This window comes from Carcharhinus amblyrhynchos, unplaced genomic scaffold, assembly GCF_965287045.1.
Source record: "Carcharhinus amblyrhynchos unplaced genomic scaffold, sCarAmb.v2.hapA scaffold_45, whole genome shotgun sequence".
Classification (NCBI taxonomy): Eukaryota; Metazoa; Chordata; class Chondrichthyes; order Carcharhiniformes; family Carcharhinidae; genus Carcharhinus; species Carcharhinus amblyrhynchos.
This window is the reverse complement of record NW_027649786.1, coordinates 2,020,537-2,043,388: the sequence shown is the minus strand read 5'-3', so window position 1 is coordinate 2,043,388 and position 22,852 is coordinate 2,020,537. Positions and strand designations below refer to the sequence as shown.

The window sequence follows — 22,852 nt, the reverse complement described above, 5'->3', positions numbered from 1 at the left end:
CTTGTTTCATCCGTTTAAGGAGCTATTGTGTAACTATTTCCTGCTAACCCCAATGACAGGTCGAATTCGGACTCCAAAACTATTCAGGCTGACCCTGAGAATCCTTTAAGATTGGTTCAACTGAACTCTGACAAGACGCTGTGACAGAACACAGACACATCCGAGCAATCCCAAATACTATCAGATACTGACTCTGCATTGGGTTACCTCGAATGTTCCCAACACTCAGAAACCTCCTCACTCCAACAAGTGAACAGTTTTCCTCACAAGGCCTCGGTGTTATATTTACACAGTCTATTTCACCTGTCATTCTGAACAGTATATTTCAGATTCTCACATTCAGAGCTCAGGCACGGGAGCACTGCCGAGCTGAATGGGCTGATGGTGAAATTTGGACACAAGCTGCCCACAATTTGTCAATGAAGTTTCATTTATGGAAGAATCTGTGACCGGCACTCCCATCAGGCAAAACTCTTGTGTTTGGCCCCTCATGGGGCCATCTGGGCAAACCTAACTTCCACTTTAAGATGAGTAAAGCCACAGGAGGTCCATGAGGAGGACCTGCAGAATTCTGAAGGGATTTGATAGGGTGGATACTGAGAGATAGATTCCGCAACCCGCGGAAACAAAAATGAAGGGGCACAGTCTCAGGATAAGGGGCCGATCATTTAGGACTGAGATGAGAAGAAATTTCTTTACTCAAAGAGTTCTGAATCTTTGTAATTCTCAATCCCAGAGGTTGTAGTGCTTCATCTGAGAACTTTTTAGGCTGGGATAGATAGATTTATAGTTTCTCAGGGAACTAAGGAGTATGGAGAGGAGGGGGTAATGGATTTCAAAACCTAAGATTATCCGTGATCATCCTGAATGGCAGAGCAGTTTCAACAGGCCACCTGGTCTAGTCCTGCTCCTATTTCTTGTGTTCCTGTATCAATTACATTTAAAATGTTTGTAAAATACTTGCTATGACGTTATTTACAGATTAAGTCATGGAGAAAGACTGAGAGAAAGAACATTTCGGACAGAGTGAATTAATTCCTGTCTAATTTGTTTGTATTTTCAGAGTGGAAGCGAATTTGTGAATGTGAAGGTAAGACCTTTATTATTGTAAAACACAATAAGAAAGAATAAATCAATACAAAACCTGATAAACTGTTTCAAAAAACTGACAGCTTAAAAAATAAGCCAGACCAGGCCCAACAATCTTCAGCTTCTTCATCAATTACCTTCCCAACATCATAAGATCAGAAGTAGGGATGTTTGCCAATCTTTCACAATGTTCAGCACCATTCGCGACTCCCCAGATACTGAAGCAGTCCATGTTCAAATGCGACAAGATCTGGGCTTGGGCTGGTAAATGGCAAGTAAGTGCCACACAAATGCCAGGCAATGATCACCGCCAATAAAAGACACTCTAACCACTGCCCCTTGACATTCAATGGTGTAACCATCACTGAATCCCCCACTGTCAACATCCTTGGGGTTACCATTGACAGAAACTGAACTGGACTCACCACATAAACACAATGGCTACAACAGCAGGTCAGAGGCTTGGAATACTGCGGTGTGTAACTCACCTCCTGACTCCCCAGTGCGTATCCACCATCTACAAGGCACAACTCAGGAGTGTGATGGAACACTCCCCACTTGCCAGGATGGCCTGCTCCAACAACACTCAAATAGCTTGACATCATCCAGGACAAAGCAGCCTGCTTGATTGGCACCACATCTACTAACATTCAATCCCTCTACCACCAACGCTCAGTAACATCAGTGTGTACTATCTACAAGATGCATTGCAGAAATTCACCAAAGATCTTTAGACAGCACCTTCCAAACCCGCGACCACTTCCATCTAGAAGGACAAGGGCAGTAGATAAATGGGAACACCACCACATGCAAGTTCCCCTCTAAGCCACTTACCATTCTGACTTGGAAATATGTTGTTGGGTCAAAATCCTGGAGTTCCCTCCCTAACAGCAACCCACAGAACATGGACTGCAGCAATTCAAAAAGGCAGCTCACCGATGCCTTCTCAAGGCAACTAGAGATGGACAATGAAACCAAAAGAGAAAATGCTGGAAAATCTCAGCAGGTCTGGCAGCATCTATACTCCTTACATATGCTGCCAGACCTGCTGAGATTTTCCAGCAATTTCTCTTTTGGTTTTCAGATTCCAGCATCCACAGTAATTTGCTTTTATATACAGATGGTCAATAAATGCTGGCCAGCCAGCGATGCCCATGACCCACAAATCAATAAAAAAGCTGGAAAATTGTCTTCAGTAAAGATCTAACATAAAGGCCACAGTTTCAGTGAGACCAAACAAGTGAAATTCATTTTGCATTGAATTTCAGAACTTTTAATTGTTGTTTTGAGATCCGATTCTATATTTTAGTTTGTTTGAATTCTCTCCCATATGAAATTGAAAAAGAATTAGTGACAATGGGAGAGCAGTGGGACAGACATTAACTTGTTCTGAATGATGCAGCTTCCATGTCCAATGTTGTAATTTAAAGGAAACAGGGTGGATGCTGAAAGGATGTTTCCCCTTGTGGGAGAGACTGGAACTCGGTGACACAGTTTAAAAATAGGGGGTTTCCCATTTAAACTGGAATGAGGAGTTATTTTCTCTCCCCCAGAGAGCAGGAAAGACAAGATCATTGAATACTTTTAAGGCAATGTTAGATTCTTCACTAGAACCAAAGAACCACAGAAAATTTACAGCTCAGAAACAGACCTTTTGGCCCTTCTTGTCTGTGCCGAACCATTTTTTTGCTGAGTCCCACTGACCTGCACTTGGACCATATCCCTCCACACCCCTCTCATCCATGTACCTGTCCAAGTTTTTCTTAAGTGTTAAAAGTGACCCCGCATTTACTTTATCCGGCAGCTCATTCCACACTCCCACCGCTCTCTGTGTGAAGAAGCCCCCACTAATATTCCCTTTAAACTTTTCTCCTTTCACCCTTAATCTATGCCCTCTGGTTTTTAGCTCCCCCAGCCTGAGTGGAAAAAGCCTGTTTGCATTCAGTCTGTCTACACCCATCAAAATCTTATACACCTCTATCAAATCTCCCCTCATTCTTCTATGCTCTAGGGAATAAAGTCCTAACCCATTTAATCTCTCTCTGTAACTCAGCAAAGCAAAACTAACAAAGATTATCGGGGATGGGTGGGCAGGAATGTGGAGCTGAGACCATAATCAGATCAGCAATGATCTTATTGAATAGCAGAGCAAGTTTGAGGGGCTGAATGGCCTCCTGTTCCTAATCCATTTGTTTGTATGTTCAGAACACCATTCCATTACATTTACCAATATTTTGAAGCATATTGTGATCCTTTGCTTTTCTCTGTATTTTTCTGTTTTTTATTTTATAGAACATAAGAAAATAAGAAATAGGAGCAGGAGTCGGCCATCTAGCCCTTGAGCCTGCCCCACCATTCAATAAGATCATGGCTGATCTGAAGTGGATCAGTTCCACTTTCCCGCTTTCTCCCCATAACCCTTAATTCCCCTGTCTATCAGAAACCTATCTACCTGTGACTTAAATATATTCAGCGAGGTAGCCTCCACCACTTCAACAGGCAGAGAATTCCAGAAACTCACCACCCTTTGAGTGAAGAAGTTCCTCCTCAACTCCGTTCTAAACCGCTCCCCTGCCAGCCCCCGCTTATTTTGAGGCTGTGCCCTCTAGTTCTGCTATCCTTTCTAAGTGGGAAGAATCTCTCTACCTCTACCCTATCTATCCCCTTGATTATCTTATATGTCTCCATAAGATCCCCCCTCAGCCTTCTAAACTCCAACGAGTACAGACCCAGTCTATTCAATCTCTCCTTATAAGCCAACCCCCTCATCTCCGGTATCAGCCCAGTGAACCTTCTCTGCACTCCCTCCAAGGCCAATATATCCTTCCGCAAATGCGGCGACCAAAACTGCACACAGTACTCCGGTTGTGGCCTCACCAGTACCCTGTACAGTTGCAGCATGACCTCCCTGCTTTTATATTCAATCCCCCTCGCTATAAAGGCCAACATTCCATTCGCCTTCTTGATCACCTGCTGCACCTGCAGACTGGGTTTTTGCGATTCATGCACAAGGACCCCCAGGTCCCTCTGCACCGTAGCATGCTGCAGCTTTTCACCCTTTAAATAGTAATCCCTCCTCCTATTATTTCTACCAAAGTGGATAACCTCACATTTGCTAACATTATACTCCATCTGCCAGGTCCTCGCCCACTCGCTCAGCCTATCCAGATCTCTCTGCAGACTTTCCGCGCTTCCACACAATTTGCTTTTCCACTCATCTTCATGTCATGAGCAAATTTCATTACCCTACACTCAGCCCCCTCCTCCAGATCATCTATGTAAATGGTAAACAGTTAAGGCCCCAGCACCGATCCCTGCGGCACTCCACTAGTCACCAACTGCCAACCAGAATAGCACCCATTGATTCCAATTGTCTGCTTCCTATTAGACAGCCAATCCTCTATCCACGCTAACACCTTACCCCCAACTCCGTGCACCCTAACCTTTTGCAGCAACTTTTGTGAGGCACCTCAACAAATGCCTTTTGGAAATCTAAAAACACCACATCCACCAGTTCCCCTCTGTCTACCGCACAAGTCGCATCCTCATAGAAATCTAATAACTTCGTTAAACACGACTTCCCCTTCACGAATCCGTGCTGCGTCTGCTTGATCAAACCGTTCTTTCCTAGGTGCCTCGCTATTTCTTCTTTGATGACGGATTCTAGCATTTTTCCAACTACGGACGTTAAACTAACTGGCCTATAATTCCCTGCCTTTTGTCTGCTACCTTTTTTTAAACAGCAGCGTAACATTAGCCATTTTCCAATCTTCTGGCACTTTCCCGGAGTCCAGTGAATTTTGATAAATAGTTACTAAGGCGTCCGTATCACCTCTGCCATTTCTTTCAGAACCCTGGGATGTATTCCATCCGGTCCCGGGGACTTGTCTACCTTCAGTCCCATTCGTCTATCAAGCACTACCTCTCTAGTGACAGTAATCGCATTAAGGACCTCGTCTCCTACCATCCTGTAATATTCGGCAAGCTATTTGTGTCCTCTTCCGTGAAGACCGACACAAAAAAACTTATTTAAAGCCTCAGCCATTTCCTCATCACCCACCGCTAAATCCCCCCCTCTTGTCCTCCAAGGGTCCAACATTCACTCTAGCCAGTCTCCTCTTCTTTATATATTTGTAAAAACTTTCACTATTTTTTTTATATTTAGAGCTAGTTTAGCTTCATACTCTATCTTTCCTTTCTTTATCGCTTTCTCAGTCATTCTTTGTTGTTTTTTAAATCTTTCCCAATCTTCTAATCGCCCACTATTTTTAGCCGCTCTGTACGCATTGGCTTTTAATTTAATACTCTCCTTTATTTCCTTCGATAACCACGGCTGGTTATCCCTTCTCCTCCAGTCCTTCTTTACCATCTGAATATATTTCTGCTGAGTACCGAAAAAGATCTCCTTAAAAATCCTCCACTGTTCCTCAGCGGTCCTACCAACTAATCTGCGCCCCCAATCTACATTCACCAATTCCGCTCTCATCTTATCATATTCCCCTCTGTTCAAACAGAGGACACAGGTTCAGGACCCTACTTTCTCATCCTCCATCTGCATCAGAAATTCAACCATACTATGATCACTCGTCCCAAGAGGATCCCTCACAAGAAGATCCCTAATTCTACCTGCCTCGTTACACAACACCAGATCTAAGATAGCTCGTTCCCTCGTAGGTTCTGTTACAAACCGTTCAAGGAAATTATCCCCACAGCGTTCCAAGAACTCTTCCTCAAGCCCACCGCGTCCGACTTGGGTCATCCAATCAATATGCAGATTAAAATCCCCCACAATTATAGCCGCTCTGTTTCTGCACGCATCAATTATTTGTTTGTTTATAGCCCGCTCCACCTCAGAGTTGTTATTTGGGGGCCTATAGACCACACCCACCAGTGTCTTCCTCCCCTTACTATTCCTTATCTCCACCCACAATGATTCCACGTTTTGCTCTTTGGACCCTATATCTTCTCTTACTACCGCCCTGATATTATCCTTTATTAACAGAGCTACCCCACCCCTTTTTTCCTCCCGTCTATCCTTCCTAAACACCTGATACCCCTGGATATTCAGCTCCCAGTCCCTGTCACCCTGCAACCACGTTTCCGTAATGGCCACTAGATCATATCCATTTGTGCTGATTTGCGCCATCAGCTCATTGACTTTGTTCCGAATGCTTCGTGCATTCAGGTAAAGTGTCTTTATACCAGCCTTTATCTGAACCTTATTTATAGAAACGTTACTAACCTCTCTCCCACGCCCCCTACTCCTTTAATTAGCGGAACATCCTCAACATTTACCTGCTCCCATACCCTCCCCTTTAGATTTTGTAATTTCCCCCACCCCTACAACCCCCCCACCGCCCCGCCACCTCCCCCAATTAGTTTAAAGCCCTCTCTGCAGTCCTAGTTATACGATTCACCAGGACTCTGGTCCCAGCATGATTCGGACGAAGACCATCCCATCTGAACAAGTCCCATCTGCCCCAATACTGGTGCCAAAGCCCCATAAATTCGAACCCATTCCTCCCACAACAATCCTTGAGCCACACATTCATCTCCTTAATCCTATTTACCCTGCGCCAATTTGTGCGTGGTTCAGGTAGTAATCCAGAGATAACCACCTTGTCGGTTCTGCTTTTTAATTTGGTTCCCAGATTATCATACTCCCTCTGCAGATCCTTAGTTCCTATTTTGCCTATGTCATTGGCACCCACATGAACCATGATGACCGGATTCTCACCCTCCCACTCCAGGTTCCTCTGCAGCCCAGATGAGACATCCTGGACCCGAGCACCAGGCAGACAACACACCCCTCGGTATTCTTTATCATCGTCACAAAGGACAGTGTCTATGCCCCTAACTACACTATCCCCAATTACAACTACATTCCTCTTTACTTCTTCTGCTTTGACCTCTGTCTGCACCACTGTACCGTGGGCAGTTTGCTCGTCAACATTGCAGCCCTCGTTCTTGTCCACACTGGGAGCAAGAATCTCAAACCTGTCGTGCCGATTCAGGGGCTGAGGCTTTTGGGTTCCCCCCTCCTTCCTCCCCTCAGCAACCCCCCTCCTTCCTCCCCTCAGCAACCCCCTCTTGTTCCTGACTCTGAGTTTATCAGTTTAGGGGGTTTGAATTTCTCTTGTAACCCATTATCCAGGTTACACTCCCCCTCCCTGATGAGCCTCAGTGTCCGAAGCTCAGAGTTCAGCTTGTCTACTTTGAGCTGGAGCTCTTCAAGCAACCAGCACTTAGTGCAGACATGGTCACTGGGAAGGACCTTGGGGTCCATCAGCTCCCACATCATACAGAAACAGCACATCACATTTCCCTCCATCTCAGTCATCTAGTGTATTCTAAACCCAGCAAAGAATTTAAACTTACCTTGCCCTTTTCGCCCAAGCCCTGTGAGCGAAAGCCCTTACAGCTCACTCTGCTCCCTGCTCACTCCACTGACCTGTAACTACCCTGCCCTCTGAAGTAGGTGAGCAAACCGCTCTGTTACATAAAACTGCTTAAAAAAAAGTTTCAAAGCAATGAAACTGGACGGATTACCCAGCATCGACTGGGCACCAGAAATGACAACGCTGTCAACCCTGCAAAGTCCTCATGAACATCTGGGATTAGTGTTAAAATTGCGAGAGCTGTCTCACAGACTGGTCAAGCAACAGTCATACTCATGGAACCATACGTTACTGACAATGTCCCAGACACTGGGGAGGCAGTGGTGTAGTGGTATTGTCACAGGACTGGTAATCCAGAAACCCAGGGGGATCTGGGTTCAAACCATGGCAGAGAGTGATATTTAAATTCAAACAAAAGAATCTGGAATTAAAAGTCTAACGATGACCATGAAATCATTGTCGATTCTTGGAAAAACCCATTTGGTTCACTCCTGTCCTTAAGGGAAAGAGATCTGCCATCCTTACCCGCTTTGGCCTACATGTGACTCCAGAGCCATAGCAATGTAGTTGACTCTTAACTGCCTCTCCAAAATGGCCAAGCAAGCCACTCAGTTCAAGGGCAGTTAAGGATGGGCCACAAATGTTGTCCCAGCCAGTGACGTCCTCTTCCCATAAATTAATTTAAAATACAATCCCCATCCCTGGATATGTCCTGTTCCACTGGCAGGACAGACCCAGCAAAGGTAACACATTCAGGAGGAATTTGCACTGACAATCCTCAACATTGACTCTGAGCCCCATGGAGTCTCATAGCATCAGGTCACACACAGGAAAGAAAATCTCTTGTGCAAGGAAACTTGTGCTCCAAATGTACCACCCCAGCCTGCCCCTCTCAGCTGGTGAATCAGTACTCCCCCATGTTGAACACCACTTAGGGTAGCACTGAAAGTGGCAAGGGGCAAAATGTACTCTGGGTGGGCTCTTCAATGTCCATCACCAAGTGGCTCTGTGGTACCACCACAGTCCAGGCTAGCCTGGTCCTCAGGGGCATAGCTGCTAGACTGGGACAGGTGGTGAGGGAACCAACAAAAGGGAAAAACTTATTAACCTCACCCTCATCAACCTGCGTGTCGCAGCTCCAGGCATTCCTAAAAGTGAGGTGTCATCCTGTGAAACTACAACACAGGATGACTTGCATATTAAACGTCATAAGCAGCAAGTCATAGACAGAGCTAAGCGATTACAGAATCAATGGGTCAGATCTAATCCCTGCAATCCGACCACATCCAGTCGTGAATAGTGGTGATAATTAAACAACTTACTGGAGGAAGAGGCTATACAAACATCTCCATCCTCAATGATGGGGAATCCAGCACATCAATGCAAAAGATAAGGCCGATGCATTTGCTACGATATTCTGAGTGATGATCCATCTCAGTGTCCTCCAGAGGTCGAAGAACATAAGAAATAGGAGCAGGAGTAGGCCATCTAGCCCTTTGAGCCTGCCCCGCCATTCAATAAGATCATGGCTGATCTGAAGTGGCTCAGTTCCATTTTCCCGCTTTCTCCCCATAACCCTTAATCCCCTCTCTTATCAAAAACCTATCTACCCGTGACTTAAATATATTTAGCGAGGTAGCCTCCACCACTTCAATGGGCAGAGAATTCCAGAGATTCACCACCCTTTGAGTGAAGAAGTTCCTCCTCAACTCTGATCTAAACTGCCCCCCACCACTTCTCTTGAGGCTGTGCCCTCTCGTCCTGCTGTCCTTTCTGAGCGGGAAGAATCTATCTCGACCCTATCCATCCCCTTCATTATCTTATACGTCTCTATAAGATCCCCCCTCATCCTTCTAAACTCCAACGAGTACAAACCCAGTCTATTCAGCCTCTCTTCATAGTTCAACCCCCTCATCTCCGGTGTCAGCCTAGTGAACCTCCTCTGCACTCCTTCCAAGGCCAAAATATTCTTATGCAAGTGCGGCGACCAAAACTGCACACAGTACTCCAGCTGCGGCCTCACCAGTGCCCTGTACAGTTGCAGCAAGACCTCCCTGCTTTTATATTCTATCCCCCTCCAGTTTGATTGGAATCCAATCTGCAAACACTCACTCCCTCCACCACCAACAAACAAATTTCAGCCGAGTTTACCATCTACAAGATGCACTGCAGAAACTCAGCAAGGTTCCATAGGCAACACCTTGCAAACTTCCAAAAATAAGAGGTCTCTTTTTTAAAATCGAGATAAGGAGATTATTTTTCTGAGAGTCAGTAGTCTGTATTCTGTTTTCCAGAATGCATTGGAGGCTGGGTCATTGAATTTATTCGAAGCTGAATTTGATAGATTTCTGATTGACAAGGGAGTCATTATGGGGGTGGGGATACAGACATGAAAGTAGAGTTGAGACCACAATCAGATCAGTGAGAATGTTGTTGAATGATGGAGGAGCCTCGAGGGGCTGAATGGACTACTCCTGCTCCGAGGTCCTATACCAACTTATGTTACTTTATAGCCCTGTGTACATAAGAACATAAGAACATAAGAACATAAGAAATAGGAGCAGGAGTAGGCCATCTGGCCCTTCGAGCCTGCCCCGCCATTCAATAAGATCATGGCTGATCTGTCGTGGCTCAGTTCCACTTTCCCGCCCTCTCCCCATAACCCTTAATCCCCTCTCTTATCAAAAACCCATCAACCCGCTTCTTAAAAATATTTAGCGAGGCAGCCTCCACCACTTCAACGGGCAGAGAATTCCAGAGATTCACCACCCTTTGAGTGAAGAAGTTCCTCCTCAACTCCGTTCTGAACCGCCCCCCCTTTATCTTGAGGCTGTGCCCCCTAGTCCTACTGTCTTTTTTGAGCGGGAAGAGTCTTTCCACCTCTATCCTATCCATCCCATTCATCATCTTATACGTCTCAATGAGATCTCCCCTCATTCTTCTAAACTCTAACGAGTACAAGCCTAGTTTATTCAGCCTCTCCTCATAGCTCAACCCCCTCAACTCCGGTATCAGCCTAGTAAACCTCCTCTGCACTCCCTCCAAGGCCAAAATATCTTTGCGCAGGTGCGGCGCCCAAAACTGCACACAGTACTCCAGCTGCGGCCTCACCAGTGCCCTATACAGCTGCAGCAAGACCTCCCTACTTTTATATTCAATCCCCCTCGCTATGAAGGCCAGCATCCCATTCGCCTTCCTGACCACCTGCTGCACCTGCAGGCTGGGTTTTTGCGACTCATGCACAAGGACCCCGAGGTCCCTCTGCACCGTCGCCTGCTGCAGTTTTTCGCCACGTAAGTAATAGTCCTTCCTACCATTCTTCCTACCAAAGTGGACCACCTCACACTTGCCAACATTAAATTCCATTTGCCATTTCCTGGCCCATTCGCCCAGCCTATCTAGATCCTTCTGCAGACTCTCCACACCCTCCGCACAATTTGCCTTTCCCCCAATCTTGGTGTCATCAGCAAATTTCGACACCCTACACTCGGTTCCCTCCTCCAGATCATCTATATAAATGGTAAATAGCTGAGGCCCCAGCACCGACCCCTGGGGCACCCCACTAGTCACCAACCGCCAATCTGAATAGCACCCATTGACCCCCACTCTCTGCCTCCTATTTGACAACCAATCCTCTATCCACGCTAACACCCTACCCCCAACTCCATGTCCTCTGACCTTCTGCAGTAACCTCTTGTGAGGTACCTTATCAAACCCATCCACAGAGTGTACAATATGTACTGAATTGATGAGACAGATATAACAATGGCATGTGTGGAGTTGCTAACACAAAACACACATTCACAAATCTTCTTTTGAAAAAATTTTTTTTTTCTAACACTATAAAGGCTTCAGACAGGCCGGTAAAGAATCAAACACAACAGCTTCAGCACCTTTTAAATTGTGCAAATGAACACAATCACTGAAAGAATAATTTATTATAACCACTTAAGGATGTCAATCAAGAAAAGTCAACCTTTATGTCCAGGTGTGAAAACAGAACCCCACTGAGATAATCCTTTTGAGAGTCTGGGCTCTCAGCCACTTGGGCTGTAGAAACCATAATATTTTTTGAAAAGACAATTAGTGAATAGGTGTTTTATTTCTGAGCAGCTCCACAGATGTCATTGCTACTGTATGGCTCATTGATTCTGTACATAGTCTACACTGGGTTAATGGGCATTGAAGGGCCATTGAGTTCACATGGGTGGATGGGAGGAGTGAGATGGCACTGAGGTGGAATGGAGTGAGGGGTGAATGGTGGGCGCATGGAAGCATCATGGGGGCACAGCTAAGACTCTTTTACTTTATCTGTCCCCGAATCCTGACTGTCACAGCTTCTCTGTAGGGCCGTGGACCATAAGTAATGGAGACTGGCCCAACTCAACAAAAATTAGGGAGGGCTATGAGATGCCTGACTCCACAATGGATCTGGCAAGATGCAACTCACAACCTTATCCTGTATCAGCAAAGAACTGGGGGGCCTGGGGGTTGGGTGAGGGGATGCTGTGAATGGGGCAGGAATCCCAGCATCAAATCAATGTTTTAGTTTCTTCTCAGTTCCCCTGTTGCTCTGCCTCTAGTAACTTTACCAATCTCTTAATTTATTCTGTGCATCTTTACCCAGTGATTGGGCTTTCTACAAAGTCCGCAGTTTGATCCTCAGGTGGGACATTTCCTTCCGCCAGTGAACTTGTGGACATTCACAGCTCTTATCTTTCTGTCTGGTTTGCAGCCTTTTGTAGATGTTTCACTGCTGCCTTTCCCGTAATTTAACTGAATACCAGCTGTTTGGATAGTCAGCGTCTTCATATCTCTGCTCCTGTTTCCATGTACTCTGGCAATGTCTACAATCTCTGATATTCTGAACTTGTTCTTTCCAATCAGATCTTTTTATACATCAGGCTGTGTAGAATCGCAAATGAGCTGATCTCCCAACTTTCATCGCTTTCTCTGAATTTACATTTTCTGGCCACGTTTCTCAGTCTCATTCAGAAATTATCAACAGGTTCACGTCAAGATTTGAACTTCACATTGGTGAATCCATTGGTTTGACTTTGGCTGAAGATGAGTGCTGAATTGTTTTTAAGGTGAAAAGTTCTTAGCTGTGTCCCCATGCTCCTTCCATGCACCCATCATTCCCCCCCACTCACTCCATTCCATCTCAGTACCAACTCACTCCTCCCATCCACCCATGTGAACTCAATGGCCCTTCAATGCCCATTAACCCAGTGTAGACTATGTACAGAATCAATGAGCCACACAGTAGCAATGACAGATGGGGAACTCCTCACTCATCTTCCAGTTGCTGGGAAGATGAATCCTTTCTGTCCTGCCTATAAAGGATGTAGCTGACCCTTTCCTCTTCACTATAATGTCTTTTAGAATCTTTTAGAAACTAAATGCGCCTAGTTTGGGGGTGTTTAAGAGATCTGTGGATAGGTTCATGGATGAAAAGGGATTGGTTTAGGTTAGTGGGTCATTGTTTTTTTTTAACTGGTCGGCGCAACATCGTGGGCCGAAGGGCCTGTTCTGCGCTGTAATGTTCTATGTCCTATGTACTGAATGTCAATCTGCACAAAACAAAATTTCACAAATGTCTCCACCAACATCATCAGCCTCCCATTTCATCCTGATCTGAAGCTGTGAGCTCATTGCTGTGGCAGTAATCATTTCATTTTCCTGCACTTCAGTCAGTTTGTTCTCTCTGCAATGAATTCAAGTTGATTTTTCTCAATCTAATTCAACATTCATAAGAACATAAGAACATAAGAAATAGGAGCAGGAGTAGGCCATCTAGCCCCTCGAGCCTGCCCCGCCATTCAGTAAGATCATGGCTGATCTGTCGTGGCTCAGTTCCACATTCCCGCCCTCTCCCCATAACCCTTAATCCCCTCTCTTATCAAGAACCCATCAACCCGCTTCTTAAAAATATTTAGCGAGGCAGCCTCCACCACTTCAACGGGCAGAGAATTCCAGAGATTCACCACCCTTTGAGTGAAGAAGTTCCTCCTCAACTCCGTTCTAAACCGCCCCCCCTTTATCTTGAGGCTGTGCCCCCTAGTCCTACTGTCTTTTTTGAGCGGGAAGAGTCTCTCCACCTCTATCCTATCCATCCCATTCATCATCTTATACGTCTCAATGAGATCTCCCCTCATTCTTCTAAACTCTAACGAGTACAAGCCTAGTTTATTCAGCCTCTCCTCATAGCTCAACCCCCTCAATTCCGGTATCAGCCTAGTAAACCTCCTCTGCACTCCCTCCAAGGCCAAAATATCTTTGCGCAGGTGCGGCGACCAAAACTGCACACATTTATTTTGTTTATACTGATTGAGTTTTACTCACACACTCTGGCTGCCATCTTATGGTTTCCAGAATCTGAAAGAATTACACTTTGTCTCAGCTCCAACCTTCAACCTTCTAAACTCCAAAGAGTACAAGACCAGTCTACTCAATCTGTCCACATAAGCTAACCCCCTCATCTCCAGAATCAACCTGGTGAACCTTCTCTTTACCCTCTCCAAAGCATATATATGCTTTCTTAAATAAGGGGACCAAAATTGTACACAATACTCGAAAGTGCGGCCTCACCAGTACCCTGTACAGTTGCAGCATGACCTCCCTGCTTTTATATTCTATCCCCCTCAAGATAAAGGCCAACATTCCATTCGCCTTCTTGATCATCTGCTGCACCTGCAAACTGAGTTTTTGTGATTCATGCACAAGGACCCCCAGGTCCCTCTGCACAGCATGTTGTAATTTTTCACTGTTTAAATAATAGTCCATTTTACTATTATTCCTTCCAAAGTGGATAACCTCACACTCACCAACATTATACTCCATCTGCCAGATCGTTGCCCACTCACTTAGCCTATCCAAATCTCTCTGCAGACTTTGTGTCTTCCACGCAATTTGCTTTCCCACTCATCTTTGTATCATTTGCAAACTTTGTTGCCCTACACTCGGTCCCCTCCTCCAGATTGTCTATGTATATGGTAAATAGTTGAGGCCCCAGCACCGATCCCTGTGGAATGCCACTAGTCACTAATTGCCAACCAGAAAAGCACCTATTTATTCCAACTCTCTGCTTTCTGTTAGATAGCCGATCCTCAATCCACGCTAACACTTTACCCCCAACTCCGTGTACCTTTATCTTATGCAGCAACCTTTTGTGAGGCACCTTATCGAATGCCTTCTGGAAATCTAACTACATCACGTTCACCGGTTTCCCTCAGTCAACTGCACTCGTTATATCCTCAAAAAATTCCAGTAAATTAGTCAAACATGACTTTCCCTTCATGAATCCATGCTACGTCTGCTTGATTGAACCATTTTTTTCCAGGTGTCCTGCTATTTCTGCCTTAATGATAGATTCCAGCATTTTCCCAACTACAGATGTTAAGCTAACCCGCCTGTAGTTACCTGCCTTTTGTCTACCTCCTTTTTTAAACAGTGGCGTTACATTAGCTGTTTTCCAATCAGCTGGCACCTCCCCAGAGTCCAGTGAATTTTGATAAATTACAACTCATGCATTTGCTATTACTTCTGCCATTTCTTTTAATACCCTGGGATGCATTCCATCCAGACCAGGGGACTCGTCTACCTTTAGTCCCATTAGCCTACCGAGCACTACCTCTTTAGTAATAGTGATTGTTTTAAGGTCCTCACCCCCCTACAGTCCCATGACCATCAATTATTGGTATGTTATTTGTGTCCTCCACTGTGAAGACCGACACAAAAAACTTGTTTAAGGCCTCGGCCATTTCCTCATTTCCCATTATTAAATCTCGTCTTCTAAGGGACCAACATTTACTTTAGCCAGTCTTTTCTGTTTTATATATTTGTAAAAGCTTTTACTATCAGTTTTTATATTTTGTGCTAGTTTCCTTTCATAATCTATCTTTCCTTTCTTTATTGATTAGTAGTTCTTTGTTGTTTTTTAAAGCTTTCCCAATCTTCTAGTTCCTCACTAATTTTGGCCACTCTGTATGCATTGGTTTTTAATTTGATACTTTCCTTTATTTCCTTAATTACCCATGGCTGGTTATCCCTTTTCATACATTCCTTCTTTTTCACTGGAATATATTTTTGCTGGCTACTGAGAAAAATCTCCTTAAAAATCCTCCACTGTTCCTCAACTGTCCCACCGATTAGTCTGTGTTCCCAGTCTACATTAGCCAACTCCGCCCTCATCCTATTGTAATCCCCCTTGTTCAAGCAGAGGACACTGGTTTGGGACGCTACTTTCTCACCCTCCATCTGTATTAGAAATATTGTGATCACTCATTCCAAGAGGATCCCTCACAAGGAGATCATTAATTTTACCTGTCTCATTACACAGGACCAGATCCAAGATAGCTTGCTCCCTCGTAAGTTCTGTAACATACTGTTCGAGGAAACTATCGCGACAGCATTCTAAGAACTCTTCCTCAAGTCCACCGCATCCGACTTGAGTTGACCAATCAATATGGAGGTTAAAATCCCCCATGATTGTTGCTGTTCCATTTTTACATGCATCTGTTATTTGTTTGTTTATAGCCCGCCCCACCTTGAAGTTATTATTTGGGGGTTATATACTACGTCCACCAGTGACTTTTTCCCCTTACTATTCCTTATCTCCACCCACACTGATTCCACATTTTGCTCCTTAGAGCTTATATCGTCTCTCACTACTGCCCTGATGTTATCCTTAATTAACAGAGCTACCCCACCTCCTTTTCCTTCCTGTCTGTCCTTCCGAATTGTCTGATACCCCTGGATATTTAATTCCCAGTCCTGGTCACCCTGCAACCATGTTTCGTAATGGCCACTGATTTGTGCTGTCAACTCATTCACTTTGTTTCGAATGCTACGTACATTCAGGTAAAGTGTCTTTATGTTAGTCTTTCTTACCTGGACCCGATTTGTTAGTGCATTCCTTTGTTTGCACGCTCTGTCCCTTCCTGTCACAGACTGGTTATTCTTCCCCAGACCATCTCCCTGCACTGTGTTGACACCTCCCTTCTCATGCCTGTCACCTTTTTGACTCTGCCTGAGGTTAGATTCCTGCCACCTTCTGTACTCTCTGATCTATTACGTGCTCTGGAAACTTTACTAACCTCTCCTGAGCCCTTGGCTCCTTTAACTAGTTGAAAGTCCTCATCATTAACCTGCATTCCTACCCTCTCCTTTACCTTTGATTTTCTAATTCTCCAAACAACTGAACTCTCCCCCCACCACTATTTAGTTTAAAGCCCTATTTACAGCCCTAGTTATACGATTCGCCAGGACTCTGGTCCCAGCACGATTCAGATGAAGACCATCCCATCGGAACAGGTCCCCTCTTCCCGAATACGGGTGCCAATGTCCCATGAATTCAAACCCATTCCTCCCACACCAATCTTTGAGCCACGCATTTACCTCCTTAATCTTATTGACCCTGTGCCAATTCGCTTGTGGCTCAGGTAGTAATCCAAAGATTATTACCTTTTTGGCTCTGCTTTTTAATTTTGCTCCTTGCTTTTCATTTTTCCACAGTAGAACCTCTGTTCCTGTTCTACCTGTGTCATTGGTACCTACGTGGACCACAACTGGATTTTTACCCTCCCACTCCAAGTTCCTCTGCAGCCCAGATGAGATATCCTGAACCCAAGCACCAGGCAGGCAACACAACCTTCGGGATTCTCGATCCTGGTCACAGAGAACAGTGACAATGCCTCGAACTATACTATCCCCAATGACAACTACATTTCTTTTTTCTCTCCCCACTTGAACGGCTCCCTGTACCACGATGCTGTGGTCAGTTTGCTCATCCTCCCTGCAGTCCCCGTTCCTGTCCACACAGAGAGCAAGAATCTCAAACCTGTTGGACAGGTTCAGGGACTGAGGTTCCTGGAACTCTACCTCCTGGATCCCTCTACCTGCCTCATTCGCAGCCACACCCTCTTGACCCTGACCACTGGCTGAATTCAAGTTAGTTAGTCTAAGGGGTGTGACTGCTTCCTGAAACACAGCGTCCAGGTAACTCTCCCCCTCCCTGATGGGTCGCAGTGTCCGAAGCTCAGAATCCAGCTCATCAACTCTAAGCCGGAGTTCCTCACCCAACCAACGACATGCTCACTGGGAACCACAATGGGGTCCACCAGCTCCCACATCACGCAGGAAGAACACATCACCTGACCCTCCATCCTTATTTTATTTACTTAGTTTTTAAGTTTAACTAAGAACTAAACCTACCCTGCCTCACCTGTTTCTGCCTAAGCCCGTTGAACCAAAGCCCTTCAGCCCTCACTCTGCTATCTGCTCACTCCACTGTCCGCTAACGATGCTGCCCGCTGGATAGTGCAGCCTGCTTTTTAAACCTCCCGCGTGCTTAAAAAAAGTTTTAAAATCTTTCCCAGGTCACCTCGCGGCCGGCCTATTTCCGCTTTTCACTTAAACCAGCGGCAAAAGAAACCCCGCGATAAAGTAAGGAAAAAAAGTCAATCCCTTCCCCTTTTTACTCCAGCCACACATCGCTCCTCTCTGCCTTGCTCCGGTCAAACAATGAGAATCAAAATCATTTTGGAATAAAGTAACAATATAACAACAACCTGACAGTCTTTAACATGAAGAAGGGGACAGAATCTTTCCAATATCTCCTTCACCCTCTCTCTCCCTTCAGCCAGTTTTCAGTTTCGGATGTTTATCACTGAACCTCATTTGGAGAAAGGCAGAAATGTCTTTAATCTGAAATCTGTCATAAACGGTCGCAGTTTTCTTCATATAAATACCGTGAATGCAATGAAAGCAAAGTGTTTTGAGACATTCAAAACTGAATTTCTACTGAATATCTTCAAAGCTTCACAACTGAAGCTTATCTTTTATAAAAACAAACTCTCTGGTACATTTCACAACAGCAAAACTAAATTCAACCTCTGAAAAATAACAGATTTTAAATTGGCAGCATTAAAGGAAATGAAACAAAGAGTTAATGACTTATAGTTGTGCAGAGCAGGGTGTATACTGCCAACACAGAGAATTTTCTGGAGACAGAATTTCATTCAGAGGACAGAAACTTTCCATCCATTCTCACACACACACACTGAAAACAAAATCCAATTGCCTTTCCCTTCAAAACAGAAAATGTTTCTGATTGATTTTTCCTGATCGTTTCAACTTTTGTTGTGGGGATTTTCAAGTTTTTTTTACTCAGGTGGGGTTTGGTTATTACCGAGCAAACCCCTTTCTGACCCCTGATCAGACTGTTCCTTGATGTGTGACCACAGTCACAGTGACCAGCTTCACCTGCTGGACACTCAGTATTGGGAAGTGATATTGTTCATTCAACCTCCCTTTGTGGATCATTAATCAGCATTCTGTTTTCCTTTTTCCTTCTTCCACAAAACTGGAGCCGTCAACATAAATATCTCATCCCTCAGGGTGGATTTCTGCCCTGAATCCTCCCCCAGTTTCCCAAACACCCTGTACGGTACAAGTATGAGCTTCTCCCGGATAGTTGAGATGAGCTGTGAGTTTAGGGTCATCCATTCTGTTTACCTTCATGTTTTTCCCACTTAGTAATAAAGTCCAGCTGGTTATTCTGACACTAGATCCCGTCCTTCCTGTGATTTTTGTGTCTAACAATAGTTGGATTGGATTGTGGTGGGTCAGTAATGTAAGAGACTGGGTGTGGGTGAAAACAGTAAAATGTTTCACTGTCCAACAGCTCACTAACAGATGTCCCTCACAGGTGGAAAATCCCTTTTCCAGGTCTGCTGGGACTCTGCTCACATCGGTTCCCGGTCACAAGTGACTGTTTGTTTCCTGCAGAAGGACTTCAGTGAAACTGATGTCAGTGGCTGCAGCTTCCAGATAAAAGTCCTTGTCGGGGTCCACAGCTCCCAGAGCTGGGCCAGTCTGCAAGTCCATTTTCAGTTTTTAATGAAAGCCTTTTCACGTTTGTCATCTCAGTCCCAATACTCCCTGTTCCACTAGGGAGGCTACTGCCTTTTCCAGCTCTTTCTCCACGATCTTAAGGAAAGTCGGTTGGTTTTGCGGCTGGGACACAGGGTGGGATGATTTTCCCCAAAAACTAAGCTCCCAACAGGCAGGAATACAGGAGATTTTCCCATCTGTCTTTTGGGCGAGTTTAGTTGAATGAATTTCCGGCACTGAGTGTATCACAGAGTCAAGGGATTTCCGTTGGTGGGGCGAGTGCACATGCACTGATTTCTCAGTCTGCCGGGAGATTGGTTGACAAGTGCATCCCCCCCTCACCTCCCCCGGTCGCCTGATGGTCAGACCCGGTATCTGTTGGCCTCCCGATGACCGGACCCGGCCTCTGATCGCCGATCCAACCCCCCGATGGCCCCCATCTCACTAAAACCCATGTCCACTTTGTCTGGAGGGGGTCCCACCCTAAAACCTAAGGGTTTGGATATCGCTCCAGCCCCTGTATCAGCTGTAAATCTTCCCAATATAATGGATCCTCCTGTAGATCATAGGAGAGGGTGAATCTACTCCCGTGTTGGACACTCCTGTCTCTACTACCTTTCTCTCCCTCCACTATAATATCTACACATTGTCTATCACACTCATCATACTCGAGTGGACAAGGATACTCAGGCTGGGTACAGTCCCTTCCTGCTGAATTTCCCGGGACACCCTCTCCCTGGGCCACATGGACCTGACCCTGGGGAGTGTTTTCGTGCTGACACCATTTCATTCATCTGTGGGATTTCTGGAAACTCGGGGTGTTTGTCTCGGGTGTCTCTTGACTCCGAGTCCCCTGACTCTGGCCCTTCATTGGTTTCCTCCACTCTCGGACAAACTGTCCACTTCCCCCACAATTGAAACAGGTCGGGATGATCTGCTTTTCCCCGGGTTTAAAGCGCTTCCCCTCTCGCTGCCCCCTCGGTGGGGCCCCATCATCAGTGACTGGAGTTTCCCTCCGCTGTACAAGGGGAGCCACAGGTTTTGGTGGATCAGGGGCTTCTAACAGGGGCTGCCGGACTGTCCGGTTTCTAACTCACTATCCCTCAAACTGAGGAACACTCACTTCTCCAACCAGCCCCGGGGACACGGCACAGACTAAACCACCATTGACTTGACTCTCTCGCTCTTTAATCCGTCTCTTGTATTCAGCACGGTCCAAGTGTGGCTGCTTGTTTCTGTAACAACCTGATGTTGCTTCACTCCGTCTCTCTCTCTGTCGCTCTCTCTCTCTGTCGCTCTCTCTCACTGTCTCTCTCTCTCTCTGTCTCTCTGTCTCTCTGTCTCTCTCTGTGTTTCATGTCCCTGTTCTCCCAGTCCAGCTTTCTCTCTCTTGCAGCCATTGGACAGGATGGCAGGTCCCTCCGGGTCGCATCAGGACACAGGAGGGGAGGCACCTTCAGGGGTCGCATTCGTGTCACCAGCAGACGAGCCCCCCTCTCTCTGCCTGTCGCTCTGTCTCTCTCTCTGTTTCTCTTCCATCGTTTTTACAGATCCCTCATTCAGTTCTTCTGGGGTCTGGCCCCGCCCCCACCCTGACCCCGCCCCAGACTGGCCCCGCACCCAGACTGGCCCCGCCCCCCCAAGCATTGACCCGCCCCTGGCCTTCCACGCCCCCCACTCAGCCCCTGCCCCCAGCCTGCACCCGCCCCCGAGTAGCCCCGCCCCTCACCCTGACCCCGCCCCCCCAGCCTGTCTCCATTTCTCTCTCTCTGTAACGGGGTTTCCTCAGCCTCACTGCAGGGTGTGGTGTCCGGGTAAAACCTTCCCCCCGGGCAGTGTCTTCCCCTTTCCCCTGTGCGCTGTTTAAACTCTTCCCCGGGGGATGAATTTCTAATTCTGGATCATTGCTGATTTTCCCAATCACTAACCGGCTGTGAAAGTTACAGTGAGTCTGACTAACATTTTATCCGTGTCCATCTGTTCCCAGCTCCAGTCACCTTCGACCCTAATACAGCCCATCCTAAACTTCTCCTGTCTGAGGACCTGAGCACCGTGAGATACACCGGGAAACGGCAGCAGCTCCCTTACAATCCGGAGAGATTTGATTCCTGTGTCTGTGTCCTGGGATCAGAGGGATTCACATCAGGAAAACATTCCTGGGAGGTGGAGGTGGGAAACAAGACAAGGTGGGATGTGGGTGTGGCCAAGGAATCCATCAATAGGAAGGGATAATCACCCTGAATCCAGATAACGGATTCTGGAGAATGACACTGATCGAGGGGAATAAATACTGGGCTTGTGAAGAAACGCTGAAACGTTTAGATCTGAGTGTGAATCCGAGAAAGATTCGAGTCTGTCTGGATTATGAGGGAGGGAAGGTGTCCTTTTATAACTTGGATAACAAGTCCCATATCTACACTTTCACTGGTACATTCACTGAGAAACTCTATCCTTATTTCAGTCCAGGTTTCAGTTATGGGGGTAAAAACACAGAACCCCTGAAAATCTGTCCCCGGACAGTAACAATCCAGGAGGATGAGGGTTTTAACCCTTCATCCAAATAAAGACAGTTTCTTGTAGGTGGGGGTGGGGGTGGGGTTTGTTCCTCTGTGGAAGAGGGGTTGGGGTCCTTCACAGATCCTGCCCCCCTCCCATTATCACACACTGTCAGCGGGGGCCGTCCATTCCTCGGGAGGGTGAGGCGGATCCCTCCGGTCCGGCCTGTACCTCCCGGGGATGTGTGAGGACCCCTGCCTGAGGGAGGGCCGGAGGATCCACTCGATATAATCCAGTCACTCGTCACCAAGTCGGACACACTGGAGGCTGGGACGGGCGAGGTCGATGAGGCTGAGCCCACCCGGACACGGGCTGATATCCCCCAGGACCTGCTCGACCTGATCGAGGAATCGATTAAAAAGACCCCACACACTGGGTCACTGGGTGGGGGAGGGGAAGGCCCCACACACTGGGTCGCTGGGTGGGGGAGGGGAAGGCCCCACACACTGGGTCACTGGGTGGGGGAGGGGAAGGCCCCACACACTGGGTCACTGGGTGGGGGGGGGGAAGGCCCCACACACTGGGTCACTGGGTGGGGGAGGGGAAGGCCCCACACACTGGGTCACTCGGTTGGGGGGGTGGGGTAGGGGGAAAGCCCCCATTCTCCATCTCTGATTTTAAACCTGGGGTTGCTTGTTCTGGGGTTAGAGCTTTTCCCTCAGTCACTGTGTGACCCGGTGCCTGAGGTGGAGCGGAGCCCAGAACCACTGTCACTCTCTGACCCAGAACCTCCAGAGCAGCCCAGGGAGGGGCTCTCTGCCCTCGATCCTGGGGGTGGGATGGTGACAGAGGCTGGTATGACTGGGGTGAGGGCTGGTGGTCACTGATAGTGAGAAGACTGAGGAGGACTGGGACTTAGTGGAGGGCACCGAGGAGGATTTAGAGTCCATCGTCAGTGGGGGCCTCCCCCTCAT

At 46.6% G+C, this 22,852-nt stretch overlaps 1 protein-coding gene across 1 annotated transcript in view; it reads left to right on the top strand.

Annotated features, from left to right (window-relative positions):
• LOC145337269 (butyrophilin subfamily 1 member A1-like) overlaps positions 1 to 21,989 on the top strand; it is an 84,968-nt gene extending 62,979 nt beyond the window's left edge. Inside the window, 3 exon segments of the mRNA XM_080182058.1 lie at positions 1,064 to 1,090; positions 21,370 to 21,609; positions 21,612 to 21,989. Of these exon segments, the coding sequence (XP_080038184.1) occupies positions 1,064 to 1,090; positions 21,370 to 21,609; positions 21,612 to 21,946 (602 nt within the window). The 3' untranslated portion in view covers positions 21,947 to 21,989.
• The last annotated feature ends 863 nt before the right edge of the window (positions 21,990 to 22,852 follow it).